Source organism: Anolis carolinensis, chromosome 1, assembly GCF_035594765.1.
Source record: "Anolis carolinensis isolate JA03-04 chromosome 1, rAnoCar3.1.pri, whole genome shotgun sequence".
Taxonomy (NCBI): domain Eukaryota; kingdom Metazoa; phylum Chordata; class Lepidosauria; order Squamata; family Dactyloidae; genus Anolis; species Anolis carolinensis.
The window spans coordinates 239,132,790-239,148,498 of NC_085841.1; the positions used below are offsets into that span (position 1 = coordinate 239,132,790).

General features: G+C 40.0%; 1 protein-coding gene across 2 annotated transcripts; it reads right to left on the reverse strand.

Moving 5' to 3' along the window:
* Positions 1-4,723: 4,723 nt before the first annotated feature.
* Positions 4,724-13,044, reverse strand: LOC103279011 (uncharacterized). Of its 2 annotated transcripts, none has more exons than XM_062967241.1 (3): positions 12,959-13,044; positions 8,056-8,865; positions 4,724-5,970 (listed from the first exon to the last, which is right to left on the reverse strand). In XM_062967241.1, exons 2-3 carry the CDS (start codon positions 8,841-8,843, stop codon positions 5,421-5,423), a joined length of 1,338 nt encoding a protein of 445 aa, XP_062823311.1. In that variant the 5' UTR covers positions 8,844-8,865; positions 12,959-13,044; the 3' UTR covers positions 4,724-5,420. The 2 variants fall into 2 exon arrangements, with proteins under 2 accessions (XP_062823311.1, XP_062823310.1); XM_062967240.1 differs by lacking the exon at positions 12,959-13,044 and adding an exon at positions 12,166-12,291.
* Between the last annotated feature and the right edge of the window lie 2,665 nt (positions 13,045-15,709).

A 15,709-nucleotide genomic window follows, 5' to 3' on the forward strand; every position in this document is an offset into this window, starting at 1 on the left:
CCCAAACCGCTCTGCTTAATTGTTTGAGGACCCCTTGTCCAAACAGTGAATTCACATTTTCAAATATGGGCTAATGCTAATGCCTCTCTAGGGTAGTGGTTCTCAACCTGTGGGTTCCCAGGTGTTTTGGCCTACAACTCCCAGAAATTCCAACCAGCTTACCAGCTGTTAGGACTTCTGGGAGTTGAAAGCCAAAACATCCGGGGACTCACAGGCTGAGAACCACTGCTCTAGGGCAAAAATCCATAATGCAACAGCAAGGCTGACAAGACCTTCTTCTCTGCTAGCAAGGAACATGACTCCAGCTTTTTTTCTGTGGGTGTTGGGTATATTTTTTACTATCCAAATTTTAGTCTATTTAGTTTATTTTATAGTTTATCTTTGCTACAACACCCTGGCACAAGTGGAAAATGCCAGAAAAACAGAATATTTACACTAAATATTGTTGTCTTTCATCTAGTAATTACTCTTAAACTATCTTCTTGCTTCCAACATTTGATCTGACAGAGTTCCTCCTTTGCTCTTCAAAAAAAGATACAGCATTTGCCCATAGCCTAGCATTCATCATTGTCAGGGCTGCTGTTTGTTCTGCTGTCTTTTCCCCCCCCCAGGGGTGTCTTCTTCTTACAAAGAAATCTTGTAAATGAGGGGTTTAAAGGACTGACTACATTTTCAGTTGGGGGAGGACTTTTCACCTACAGTATTTATTGTATTTTCAAATCATAATCACGCTGATACGAGTATTCTGCTTCTTTGTTTAATTTTGACTCCAGTCCTGTTAGCTCTTATTATGCTAGTTGGATTACATAACAGTTCTTCATCCTTTGAGTAATTGTTTTCCATTTAATTAATTAATTAATTGATTGATTAATATGCTACCTTTCTGCCCGAATGGGACTCAAGGGGCTTCTGAAGACAAGAAATTAAAACAATCAAAATAATAAAACATTTTAAAATTAATTAAAAACATAGGTAAAGAGAAATAAAACATGTCCAGTAAAATGTGCCCTCCAATACATTAAAAGCCTGCTCAAAGAAGAAAGAAAGCCTGCCTTCCAGAGAAAGGGAAGCAGGGAAGAGTCCAACCTAGACTCCAATGGAATGGAAAGGGAGCTCCAGAGGACAGGAGCAGCCATTGAGAAGCCTCTCTTTTGTGTCCTCACCTAGGGAGACTGTGATGGCAGCGGAATGAGAGATAGCCTTTTCCTGAAGATCTTAAGAGCCCTTTCAGGTTTCTAGGGGATTGACGGGTATTTGACAATTCTGTCTTCTAGCTCTAGTCTCCCATGATTTACTTTGCTAATACCCATTGTGTAATTAACACAGAGAAGGAATCCTATACATCTTAACTTCATTAGCAAGATTATAATTTCCTCTGAAAAAAGTCTTCCAATAGTCTGTGGCATGATGCCTTGACTTACATGACCTTACTTCATGGCTATCAGCCTCCTCCCAGTAGACTTAAATCAAGGAAAAGCTCATGAGTACCACCACTCCACTTAATGTTCCCCCAGCAATAGCAAGAGTATCCCTCTGGCCAAAAATGGGCAACTTGGAAGTCCCCAAACAGGGTCAGAAGTGGAGTTGGGAAATCAAAAGACAATATAGCCAAATGGCACTACCTAGAACAGTGGTTCTCAACCTGGGGTCCCATGATGTTTTCAACCTACAACGTATCAGTTTATCAGCTGTCAAGATTTCTGGGAGTTGAAGGCCAAAAACATCTGGGGACCCCAGATTGAGAACCACTGACCTAAAAGAATCTTCCACCTTGTGTGACTGGAGCAGAACAAACAACTCTGCATCTGTATGCTTGCCCACTATGCCCTGCCTCATGCACAGAGGAAGAACTCTTTAAAACTACAGACAATGCGGTCGCTGTTGCCCCTTTTTGGTCTAAAATTATTTAGCCGCTTATGTTCCCTCTGTTTTATCAGTTTTATAGTTATTTAGGCAATGCTTTTGACATTAAATAAATAAATCATAGCTTCCATGCCTTATCACTGTGACTAGTGTGTATGTATGTATGCTTTCAAATCTTCTGTCAATTTATGGCAACCCAATGAATTTCTTAGGGTTTTCTTAGGCCAGGAATTCTCAGAAGTGGTTCTGCTAGTTCCTTCCTCGAAATATAGCCCACAGCACCTGATATTCATTGGCAGTCTCCCTTTCAAGTAAAGTGGATCAAACACCAGGAGTTGGATGTTTTGGAGACAAATACCATGTTCTTTTTCATACACCCCCTTTGTACTTCAAAGGGCCTGCGATTGAGGCTGAAAGAGCAGCACCAAAGACACTTCAGGGTTATAACTGCAAAAAATATTTTTATCCCTTGGTATTCCTGGGGACTGAAACTAATAAATGGATGATAACACGGATTATGTTTGATAGGGAAAATGGGGAAAAAGACCTAAAAAATATAAAAGGGGCCCCATTGACCTCAACAATGGAATGTTGGGGAAAGTGGCAAAACAAACTTCCAATAAATAAAATAGACAAACTCCCAATAGGATCCATAGAGAACAGAAAACCCCAGGTATACCGGAATATGTTAAAGAAATTAGAACAACATGATATAACAAAGATCGTGGACTTACTGAAATCTGACGGAACAGTTATATAATGGGAAGAAATAAAAGATAAATGCGGGCAGGGTAATTGGCTACTATGGGGAGGGTTGTCTAAAAAGCTAACAGAATGGAAGAGTAAGGGGACTCTAGAAACAGATCTTGATAAAATAATAAAATGGAAAGTAGAGAAGGAGAAAGGAATCATGGGATTCATATACAAAATTATCACGGAAAAACAATATAACACAAAACACACCCTGATAGAAGTCTGGAAAGAGAAATTAAATTACAACGAGAGAGAAATAGACAATTGGATAAAATCAATAAATAAAATTAAAAATTTAAAGACTAAGGAAATGTAACAGAAAATACTTACAAAATGGTACAGAACTCCGGTGCAATTGGCTTATATAACGGAAACCAACCCAAAACAATGCTGGCATAATTGTGGGAAAACTGGAACCTATACCCACATGTGGTGGGAATGCGAAAAAAATCCAAAGATTCTATAATATAATTAAGAAAGAGATGGAAGAGCTACTGGGGATAAAAATAGACTGGAACAAAACACAATTTTTTGTTCAAAAAATGGCAGGCAATGGGGAACTTAAAGAATGGAAGGAAATAATAAAACATATCCTAGATGCAATTAAAGCCTCTGTTGCCTTAGGATGGAAGGACCAAAAAAAAAGAGGTACAAAAACTTGGTATAAATATTTAGCCGACTACCTATTTCAAGACTATATTAGTGAAAGGAAAAGTTGGGCCAAACCAAAAAGACCTGGGAGGCAAAATGGAAGGGCCTCATTTCCAGGATAAAGGGGAAAGATAAATATAAGGAATTAAATAAGATTACCCTCATGATTGAACAACTAAAATAAGAATAGTAAGAGCAATAAACTGTTCCCAGGGGGAAGAGGGAGGGAGGGAGAAAGAGGGACATATACATGCTCAATTATACTTAGGTATAAATATTCATGGCAATGTGAGTAGATCAATAGGTACTGCTCCGGCGGGAAGGTAATGGCGCTCCATGCAGTCATGTCGGCCACATGACCTTGGAGGTGTCTATGGACAACGCCGGCTCTTGGGCTTAGAAATGGAGATGAGCACCAACCCCCAGAGTCAGACATGACTGGACTTAACGTCAGGGGAAAACCTTTACCTACCCTGTAAGTATTAAATTGTATTTTTGCACCCTCGTACTACGTAAGGATAAGTTCATAGGTGATAATGGGGAGGTGACGGGATTGGGGAAAAATACTGGTATCTTGATTGTGGAATATCATGATTGTATGTTTCTGTCTGTGTGTGTGTGTGTGTATCCCCCCAAAAAAAAGCAAAAAAAAAAAGAGGTATTCCTGGGGACTCCACTTTGCCCAACTTTGGAATAGACCTATTGAGTCAACCTATGTTAAGACTTAGGTAATCCCGACTGACTTGACGGGTCTACTATAGTTAGAAATAACAATGATATTGTCAATTGACAATCCTGAAAGTGAATTTGATAGAAATTAATCCCTCATTCAGCCAATCCAGAAAAGTTTTCAGCCCCACTGTAACTCTGCAATAGATGCTGATCATCTTCTGCCTGCTCACATATTTGAGATGGGTGCCAATCTGCTGAGGAAGGAACTCAGAAAGCCAGCTGGAAGAGTTTGCGAAGTCACTTTTTCCCAGTGAGCAAAGAGACCTCACAAGAACAGCTACACTGGTGAAATAGAAGTGGAAGTCTCCTTAACAATAATTTTGAGGAAGGGAAGTTTGGGGGCATTAAATATGTGGAGGGCAAAAGTTTATGTAGCCCCTTTGTCTGTTTTCTTTCTGAATGGACTCGCATGATCTTTATGCCAGGGTACAACTCTTGCCTACTAGCAAGAGTCCCAGTCATGGGGTTTTGGGCAATTCCTACAGATGTTGGTCCCTGGGTAAAGAAGAGGGTTTTCTGACTCAACTGGCCACAGGTAATGTCATTTTTTCGAAGCTCCCTTGCTGCCCTCTACTGGTTAAGCCTGGAAACTGGCAATTGTGATGGCCTAGTAGAAGGTGAGGCCCAAATAAGTAAGCAGGGATTAATTGGTTTATCACAAGTGACGTTTGAGACAAAAATACTATATTTAACAACCTTTTCCTAAATAATCCAAGCAATGGTATTTTTGTGAGGGATTCCCAGCATTTATTCAAAGCAAACTTGGAAACTTTTCTTTTTCATCTAATAGCCTTCTTCCATAACTCAGATGAATTGATACTTGTGTTGATCTCTTCGTATTAAGAGAGCCACTCTTTGCATATAGACAGAAGAATGCCTTTTGTTCCCATGGCTCATCTATGCCTTGGTTATTCAACATTTTTCTAAGACATAGTTGTGTTTACCAGACATTCAGTTAAACTGATTTGAACATTCACACAGCCCGAAAGACATACAACAACCCTGTTCTCCACTACATTTTGGAAAATCATGTTTTCATTCTATATAGGGTTTTGACAAATCATATTAATAACATTTCTCCAAGTTTTTGGGTACTCCAAAAACAATCACTTCATTTATCCTAGAAATGATAACAGATTTTCTGAAAGGGATCAGCAAATTACATGAATAACCAGTCTTCCCAACCACAATCGTTTTGATAAAAGGTAGAAGTGGAACAAAATCAGTGTCAAATATTTGTTGTGCTTCCATCAGCAATCCTCCATGTTGGAAACAAAAGGGGTGGGAAATTAAAAGCAGACCACCCGTAATTCAGCAACATCAAACCAATGTATCAAATCCCTTTCACCAACATTGATATACTTATGCTTCCCATGCAGGATTAGAGCTGAAGCAATATTAACTGGATAAAAACAGTTGATCTATTTACTCATAATGCACAGACTTTCCAGGAGATTATCACACTGTATCATATACCCCATGTACATATGTATTTTCAGCTCATCATCTCTCTCGGATTCAACTTGTTCCTTCATTAGATTTATCAAACCTCTTGTACGCTGAATGCCAAAATCTCTCCGGATTCCAGCTTTATCATTTAAGGAAGCTATAGCTCCACTGACATCATCCAGGAAATGTTGGCATTCAGCAAAGATGCCCTCCAAGAGGTTCATTTTGGTGATTGCTGTAGTTGTTATTTTCTTCTTGGAAATGGCACCAGCTCCACCTGCGGCTATTCCTTGATATCCTTCCCCTGATGAAGAAATCGTAAATGTGTCAAAAGCCAGAAGGAGGCCTGTGTCTGCTGCTCTTCCTCTAGTAACATCCACAGGAAGGCCAACATTCCTTGACGTTTCAGCTTTTTTGGGATACTCTTCCACTTCCTTTGGAATTCTCTGACAGTCTCTCAACTTGTCTTTTATTTTCCTTGATCTGCGACATAGTTCTTTTACTAATGGTTCAATTTCCCACCTGTGAAGTGGAGAAAACAGATGTTTAAGTAACTCTGGTTATTCCTGTGTCTTTCCTAGACTTAGTGCACCCTACATTTTATCTGCTCAGGAAATTGAATTTTACAAAATGCTTCATAGCGGCACCTTATTGAAACATAGTAAGGTAAGAAAAGTGGGTGTAGACTATATCTTTACTACTTCTGGTGCAAGGTTGTGTGTGTACCATGTGTCACCAACAGAATACCACAGTATGATTTGAGCAAAGACCTGGGATGGAGAATTGTTTGTGCCCAGGGCCAGGTGAAGTCAGGAGGGCTTTTGCCTTCAGACCTGTATGCTCTGATGTGACCAGACTCCTCCATTTAGAGAGAGGCCAGGTGTAATATGGGCTCTCCTCCGACTATGGGCCAGAAAGGCTACCCTCCTTGAGTGCTGAGCATTGGGTGGGTCCTGGGAGAAGAACTGGTGGATTGATGCAGGAGTAGGTGTTGTATGTCAGCCTGTTCAGCCTGTGATTGTGTCTGATGTTCCTATTCAGCCTGTGATTGTGTCTAATGTTCATGATGGGAATGGAGATGATGTTCCTGCTGATGGGCTTGGGTCGGAGTTAAGTTCAAAAGGAAGGCCTAAACAAGGCCACACTTCTGGGAAAGACCGTTCACCTCTTTTCTCAGAGCAACCGTCTGAAGGTGATTCTGAGATTTCTTTGCCATGTGCTGACAAAAAATGAAATCTTGAGCAGAAAGCAAAGTTTCAATAAACACAGGCAAGGCATTCAAAAAATCAGGCACTCTGCTCGTTTACAACAAAGGAAGAGTTACAATCAGTTATCTAGTGGGAACATGAGAAAGAATGCTTTCATGTCAGTTCCAGCTCTTGGAAAAGGTTTATAATGATTCATGGGATACTTGTAAGTCAGTCGAGTCAATGGCTTTTAATTTTGCCAGTTTCGTTTTCATGTGCTCCAAGTTTCATGTATCAAGTTGTTGTCGAGTTCAAGTTTATGCCTGAGAATTTCTGCTGTTTTGATTCTTTGTTTTTCAAGTACCTTGTTTCATTGATCTAAATGTAACAATGGACCTGGCTTTCTTCAAAAGTTCTATAGAATACCTTGGATTTTTGGATTGATACTTTATTACTATTTTTATTGCTTTGCCTACATATATTTTATAATAAATTGCTTGCTGATTTTATCAACCTGGTGTGCTGTTTCAAGTCAAAGGGATTCCTGCTCTGGAGTGTGATAGTAGGAGGGATTGATAGGACTGGGAGAAAGTCTGTCTGTGACAAATGGCAACTACAGGGATGTTGGAACAGAAAGAAAAGTATTCTTGGGAGAGCTCTTGGAAAATAAAAAACGAACTTGCCTGGACTATAATTCACATGCACCTCTAGTTTGCATGGCAATTGCAATCCAGAGTCTGTTCTTGGTTCATAATCCATATAGCTTGAACAGTAACACTTTTTTGGCACTCACCTTTCTCCAAATCTGCAAGTGTGGAAGAAGTCAGGCACAGAGCGGTCACACACAGAGTATCTTGCTGTTTCCCCACAGCAGGGGTATTTGCCACCCACATATTTTTGACTGTGATTGATGGTGAGCTCAAACTCATACTCTACATTCTCAGCATTCCAGAAGGCTTTCCAAAGGGAATCATGGAAGTTGTCCTCAAAAGGAGAGGCAGATGAATTGGGTGCAGGTCTGAGGTTGCCTTTTACCATGACCCCTTGGCAGCCAACGTAAAGGGTAGGCTTTACATGCTTACCACTGGTAAAAGTGGGGAACACTGGTGGTCCATGGACCACAGGTTGGGAGCCACTGTACTAGAGCATGGATCCAGTTTAAATTTAGTTTCTGCCTCCTCTGGAATTCTGGGGCTTGTCGGGCCCAGGACCTGCCTGACTAAGCAATTTAAAGGTCCCTCCCTAAACTACAAGCCCCAGAATTCTGCAGGAAGCAGAAACTGGGTTTAGAGTGGATCCATGCTCTAGTGTGATGAGGTCCTAGTCACCATGACAACTGCCATCCAAAAACGTCACACTTCAAGATCTGTTCTTCGTTCATAATCCATATACTGTAGCTTGCACACTTCTTGGTACTCACCTTTCTCCAACTCTGCAAGTGAGGAAGAAGTCAGGCACAGACTGATCACAGACCGAGTATCTTGCTGTTTCCCTGCAGCAGGAGTATTTGCCACCCTCATAAGATCCTTTGTGGTTGATGGTGCGCTCAAACTCATACTCCACATTATCAGCATTCCAGAAGGCTTTCCAAAGGGCATCGTGGACCTCTTCCTCAACAGGAGAGGCAGTTGAACTGGATGCAGGTCTGAAGTGCACATCTTTTACCATGTCCCCTTTGCAGCCTATTTGAAGGGTAGGGTTTTCATAATTGCCATAGACGATGTCAGCAGTACCCAGAAAGTGAGACACTTCATGGATGAGGGTACCTGGTTGAGAATTTTCTTGAAGATACTTTGGAGCATCCCAGAATAAGTTACACAAATAAATGGTTCTTGTTTCATCACGTGGCTTTACATATGCAAAGGTATTGTTCTTGTAAATGTCCTTCTTAAATCTTACTATCTTCAGTTCTACAAGGAGTTTCTTCACTAGATCTTCTGTTAATATTGCATGACGTTTCATCCAAAATGGCTCTTTCGCTTCCCCTTTAGTAACAACTTTTGTTGGTATTTTCATCAGCACTTTGTCCTTCTTCTTTAAGGCATCTTTTAGGATTTCAATTGCTCCTTCCTTTGCTGCAGCTGCTATTTTTGCTTCCTCCTTGGTTAGGTCTTGAATATTCTTTATGTAATCATGCCTTAGTACTGACTTAAAACAACACCGTTCATTTTCTACTTTTGTACACACAAAAATTTCTTCTGTATTCATGATTGTGCAGTCAGACACTGTCCTGTTTGAAAGGGAAAAAACATGTTTTGGTTAGGAGCAGAGATTTTAAAATTAAGCTTTGGGCTTCCAGAATCCTCCAGTCAGGCACAGTGCTCATGGCAGGAGCTGTAGTTCCTAATTCTGGTCCTAATTCTGGTCTGTAAATGTCTATAGCCTCTTGTTTCACCATCCACAGTGACAAAAATTGTTTACTTTTGCTCATTATGTTCCTTTTTTGCTTTCACGCAGCCATTCATTTTCTTTTGCACTCAGTAACTAATTTCTTTCCGGGCCTATGACTGTTTTAATACTAATGATGTTTAGTACTGTTTTAATATCTGTATATTTTAAATTGTAGTGTAATGCTTTTAATGTTAGCCATTTTGAGTCCCCTTATGGAGAGAAAAGGATATAAATAAACATAATAAACATAATAAACATAATAAACATAATAATAATAATAATAATAATAATAATAATAATAATAATAATAATAATAATGCAGTGCTTTCTGTGACATTACACTGCATGCCTGAAGCAGCATCTCCTATCCATTCACCCAACTACAAGTCTCTTCTCCTTCATTTGCCTTCATTTTGATCTTTGAGAAGGATCTAAAGAGAACCAGTACAATATGACCTCCCTGTTGACGGAATCAATATACATGGTTTCCCTTAATGATGGCTTCACTCATTCACTTGGGATCTCCTGTGCAAGCTACACCCTCATCTTTATGCTTACATATGTTGTCCCATTGAAAAGAACAGAGTTCACAAGTTGCTCCTGACATGAAAAAAAAAGTTATTATTATTATTAATTCATTTCTATCCCGCCTTTCTCCCATGGGTGGGATTCAAAGCGGCGAACAACATATAAAATTCATACAAAAACATCAGACCGCAATACATAATCAGCAAAAGCAATTCTACTTTTCATCTACTGCCACTCATAAGTTTAGGAACATGGAAAACCCCTCCAAAAATTGCCATCACAGAGTTTCAAAGTGGTGATTGTTACAGAGCTTACAGAGAAATAGCTTCCTGTACAACTGATGCTTGGCACATTTTGCAGTTTGGTCATTTTAATTGTTCAGGATACATGGTTTTGTGCAATTATGTTTTATTGGTGTAATTATGTGTTTATTTAAGTATTTGTATCTCTCATTATTTTATCTTAATTCTGTTTTGTAATAGGTTTGTTAATGTTTAAATTTCCATTTCTTGTCATTGTGTTTTCAAATATGGCATTGAATGTTTGCCTTTTATATGCATGTAACTCACCTTGAGTCCCTCTGGGGAGAGAGGGCAGTCTAGAAATAAAGTATTGTTACTGTACCTTGCTTCAGACAACTGCTAAAAGCAGTGATGGGGAAATAGCAGGCTTTCAGTTGGCGTGGGACTGCAACTCTTACCATGCCTGAGCAGCATGGCCAATGACAAATGATCAGAAAAGCTATGGTTCAACAACATCTGAAAAGCTGAAATTCTGTCTCAGGTATTACCTGAACCCACATACTTAGGGTGGTTCCAGACAGGGGAAAAGTACAGTCCAACCTGGGTTTAAATAACCCGGGTCAGGCCGGATTTCTGTCCCCACACCGGTAAAAACCCTGTGCTTTCCTGGGGGTGGTGGTGTCCAGATGCCCTGCCAGATCTTCCGGCAGGGCACCCAGACACCAACACCCCCACCCCCACCTCCGCTGCCCCAGAAAAGCCTTAAAAAGTAAAAATTTCTTACCTGGCCAGCATGTCCCTGCTGTTGGGCCTATCCTGGTGTGTAGAAATGATGTGTCAGGAGAAGGGGGGCAGGAGTGATTTCCCTCCCCCCCCCCTTCTCCTGGCGTGTCATTTCTATGCACCAGCAGAGCTCTTACAACAGGGAAATGCCAGTTGGGTAAGTAATTTTTAATTTTAAGGCATTTCTGGGGGGTTTGGGAAGGGCATTAGAGCCCTCTCAGATATTCCGGGCTGAATCAACCCGGAAAACCCAAGAGGGCTGTCTGGACTGCCCGCTCAGAAGTCCAGGACTTCTGAGAGGGCAGTCCAGACACCGCCCATACTCTATAAGAAGACTCAGGTCTAATCCAGTATCAAATTAATTTGCCACAAAGCAGGGTTTTCCTGCTTGGTGGCAAATTAATGTGTTTTACATGAGGCGTCATTTAGACACCCCATGTAAAAATCCAGGAGGGTCCACATTTTCTTCCCTGTGTGGATGCACCCTTAATAGAGCATAGCATCACTTTAAACTAGGACATTCCTTTCACCCATAATATTACAATTACGCCCGCTGAGACAAAAATCCTTGTGTTCAGTCTGACTCTTAAATGATAATAAGAAGTATCCAATAAAGTGATTATGGTATGCGGTGGGGAGCAAAAGGAACTCACAAATGGGAGACTTCTTAATATGCTTTTCATCCTCACTGAACTTCATGAGTATCATCCAAGATACTATCAGCCCAGCCCATGGCATTCAGTGGTCCTGGTCAACCTGGGCTTAATCCACCTCCATGCCAATTGGAAATTTAGTTACTTACTAGTAAAAAAGTAAGTCTGTCAGCTGTTTGTATGTCCCATACACATTTAAGCTATGCCTTCCACAAGAAGCAGTGGGGACTGGTAGTTAGAATCAGCTACATATGATGTTAAAGCCATCACCAACGGCTGGTGAATCTTTTTAAAACTGTAAACAGTGTGTACATGTGTGGTGCAAGGAGTATTGGGATCAGTCAGTGCAACCCATTTTTGCAGCTGTATGTTTTCCTTTCTTTCTTCAATTCATTTGTTTACTCATGACAGCCCAAATGAACCTTGCACAGGGTTTTCTTAGCATAATTTTTCGGGGGGGGGGGGTCGTCCTTGCCTTCCTGTGAGGCATGGCTGATAAGTCAGTCTCAGAGCCTCTCTCTTTCTCTCTCTCTCTCTCTCTCTCTCTCTCTCTCTCACACACACACACACACTCACACTCATTGTTGCCCTGAGCACTTGGAAAAGGGCTCCTGCTCCTGCCAGCATAATCCCAGCCAGGCCCTACAATAGTAGCAGATTTTCACCACAATTTTTTGAAAGTTTCATCACAGGATAAAGGGAGGAATCTCATTGCACTTTTGGAAGAAAATTGTTACCACTTCCAGACAAAAGTGCACTTCTTGCATTGAGAATTAATTCAGTGGCAATTTGGCTGAGCGTTGTTTATTTGCATAGTTCGTTGGAGAGCTACACTGCCTTCAAATATGAAGGGAAAAAAATGATAAGACTTCTGAACCCCAAGAAACAGGATTTTGATCCTTCTCTCAGTGAAAAGCCAAGTGTTGTACTCACCTGTTCCTTTAGTCCTTTGTCTACCGGGCTTTTCAAACAGCCTTAGAGGCGTCTTTTTCACCTTGAAAAGAAGTGGGTTTGCTGAAAGCTGTACTTTCTGAGGACAATAGCATCTGACTGGACTGTAGCTTTCGTTTCTGATTTTTACATGCCTCTTACTGGGAGGGGCTAGAAAGTCCCTACTGCTTTCAAGCAATGAAAATTGTTAACAGATGATAATGCCAATGAAAACAAATAATACTGAGGACAATAGCATTTGACTGGACTGTAACTTTCATTTCTGATTTTGACATGCATCTTACTGAGAGGGGCTAGAAAGTCCTTATTGCTTTCAAGCAATGAAAATTGTTAACAAATGATAATGCCAATGAAACACCATGAGATGGGCTTTTAAATAAAGTTGTGACATGTGTATTCTAATAAATATGTGCACATATTACTAAGAGTGGAGGATTGTATCATAGCCTAAAGTAATTAAAAGGTTTAAGGAAAAGAATAATATCCATTTTTTCTAAGTAAAAAAGAAAAGAAAAGAACATTCAGTTCATTCCATAACCTAGGTATTGCAGGGTACACAAGCTAGTTTCTTATAAAACTCAAATGATAGCCCCATAGTTGTGAGTGTATCCGCTTTGTCTCCGGGCAACCAATATTTTTAGATCCAGTCCACCACATACTACTTTTGGATGAACTGCACTGTCACCAAAAAACGAAGAGACAAAGCAAGATCTTGATCCTTCTCTCGCAGGAGGTAAAGAACAGAACCTTGTTCAGAAAAGCCAAGTGTACTCACCTGTTGCTTTAATCCTTGGTCTGTCCTGCTTTTGATACCCTTAGAAGCTTTGTTCTTACCTTGAAAGAAGTTAATTTGAGCTGTGCTTTCTAACAGTGAAACAATAGTTTGACTGGACTGTAGCTTTCGTTTTTGATATTAACGTGCATCTTTTTGGGAATGGCTGGAAAGTCCCTATTACTGTTAAGCAATGAAAAATTTTAACCCATAGTAATGCCAATAAAACACCTTAAAAAGTTGCCACACATGATTTAGCAAATGAACAATTGTCTTCTAGTAAATATGTAGATATATTACTAAAGGTGGAGGATTATATCAAAACTAAAGACTTAATTACTTAGAAAAGGGATAAGGAAAAGAAACTAGGAAATGGGAGGATTGAAAGCTTTATTAAAGCGTGGATTATAAACCATATTGTAGCAGCTGAGGAGATTTGTGGCTGTGTTTGAGAAGAAGCAAGCCACTTGATAGGTGTTGGGCAGGGGACTATTGTTATGGCTAATGCCTACATGATGCTCAGCTACTTACAATAGGTCTTTTTAACATGTCTTCTTGCATGCTTTTAAGGAAGTCCTTAAAGCAAGAGGTGACAGCACAACTATGTTCGGACGTATCACATCAGACTGGAATTTCAGCCTGAGAATAGTGTCTTTGGCCAGTACTTGTCACATGACCTTGTCAACTCTCCTGAAGGGAACACTAGATAGGGCAGGGGTCCTCAAACTTTTTAAGTGGAGGGCCGGTTCATGGTCCCTCAGATTGTTGAGGGGCCGAATTATCATTTGAAAAAAAAAAAAAACGAGCAAATTCCTATGCTCACTGCACATGTCTTATTTGTAGTGCAAAAAACAAAAACAAAACTCCAGCAACAATTACTTATTTATTTATTACATTTCTACCCCACCCTCTCTCACCCCGATTGGGACTCAGAGCGGCTTACAAGTTGTATGTACATACAATATATTGTGTTATTAGCATAGCACAATATTAGCATTATCTATATATATAAAAGAGTGATGGCATCACAGCAACCGACAAAACAACAAAACTACAGGCCCCCCAGCCTCGAAATTTGACAACAAAACCCATCATTCACGGCTCTAGGTTGATACAACAAAAAGAAAAGAAAAATAAAGTCCTAATTAGAGGGAGAGGAATAATTGCTTTTATCCAATTGCTGCCAGTTAGAAGGCTAAGCTCCTCCAACTTGGTCTCCTAGCAACCCAATAAAAAATAATAAAAAACACTAAAAAAATAATTAGAAACACTAAAAGATTAATACAGTAAAATACTATAATAACAGAAAATAACTAAAATAATACAAGAAAATAATAAAATATAATAAAAAGATAACATATAATAAAATTAATTAAAAAATACAAATAACGTCAAATAAAAATTACACAACAATTTTTCACCAATACCACCACCACTTTGCCACAGCAACGCGTGGCCGGGCACAGCTAGTATATTACTATATTGCACTATACCAGAATACTGTAATATTATTAGTAATATTACATTTAATATATAATATATAATTAATATTATTATATTATACAATATTATTATATTGTATTATTATTATTATTATTATTATTATTATTATTATTATTATTATTATTATTATCCGCCCTGAGTCCCCTATTGGGTGAGAAAGGCGGGGGTAGAAATACTGTAATAAATAAATAAATATTATATTGTATTACATTATAATATTTATTATCAACATGTATACACTATATTTTTTATTACAATATATTATATTATTACCATATCATTCATTTACAATATTTCATTTACAAGATTGGTAAATGAAAAAAAACAATACAATATTTAAAAATAAAAATAATTTTAACCAACATACTGTAAACTTATCAGGATTTCAGTGGGAAGTGTGGGCCTGCTTCTGGCCAATGAGATCATCAAGTAGGATTGTTTTTGTTGTTCCTTCAGGTCATTTCAGACTTTGGGAGAGCCTAAAACTGAGGGTGGGGGCCAGGTAAATGGCCTTGGAGGGCCGCATCCGGCCCCCGGGCCTTAGTTTGGGGACCCCTGAGATAGGGCATAGAGTAGGAAGGTGAGGTCCAGAGGCTGTGCTGAGGATAGATGGTGGGACCATAGATCATCAAAGCAGCACTGTTGCTTTAATGCAGAGAATGTTCTAAAACTGGCATGTTTTCATTTCCTGCACTCATGTGCAGGGAAGTCATGCTCCCCCTCTATTCTGCCTTGGTCAGACCACACCTGGAATACTGTGTCCAATTTTGGACACCGCAGTTGAAGGGAGATGTTGACAAGCTGGAAAGCGTCCAGAGGAGGGCGACTAAAATGATTAAGGGTCTGGAGAACAAGCCCTATGAGGAGCGGCTTAAAGAGCTGGGCATGTTTAGCCTGCAGAAGAGAAGGCTGAGAGGAGACATGATAGCCATGTACAAATATGTGAGGGGAAGTCATAGGGAGGAGGGAGCAAGCTTGTTTTCTGCTGCCCCGGAGACTAGGACGCGGAACAATGGGTTCAAACTACAGGAAAGGAGATTCCACCTGAACATCAGGAAGAACTTCCTCACTGTGAGGGCTGTTCGACAGTGGAACTCTCTCCCCCGGGCCGTGGTAGAGGCTCCTTCTTTGGAGGCTTTTAAACAGAGGCTGGATGGCCATCTGTCGGGGGTGCTTTGAATGCGATTTCCTGCTTCTTAGCAGGAGGTTGGACTGGATGGCCCATGAGGTCTCTTCCAACTCTACTATTCT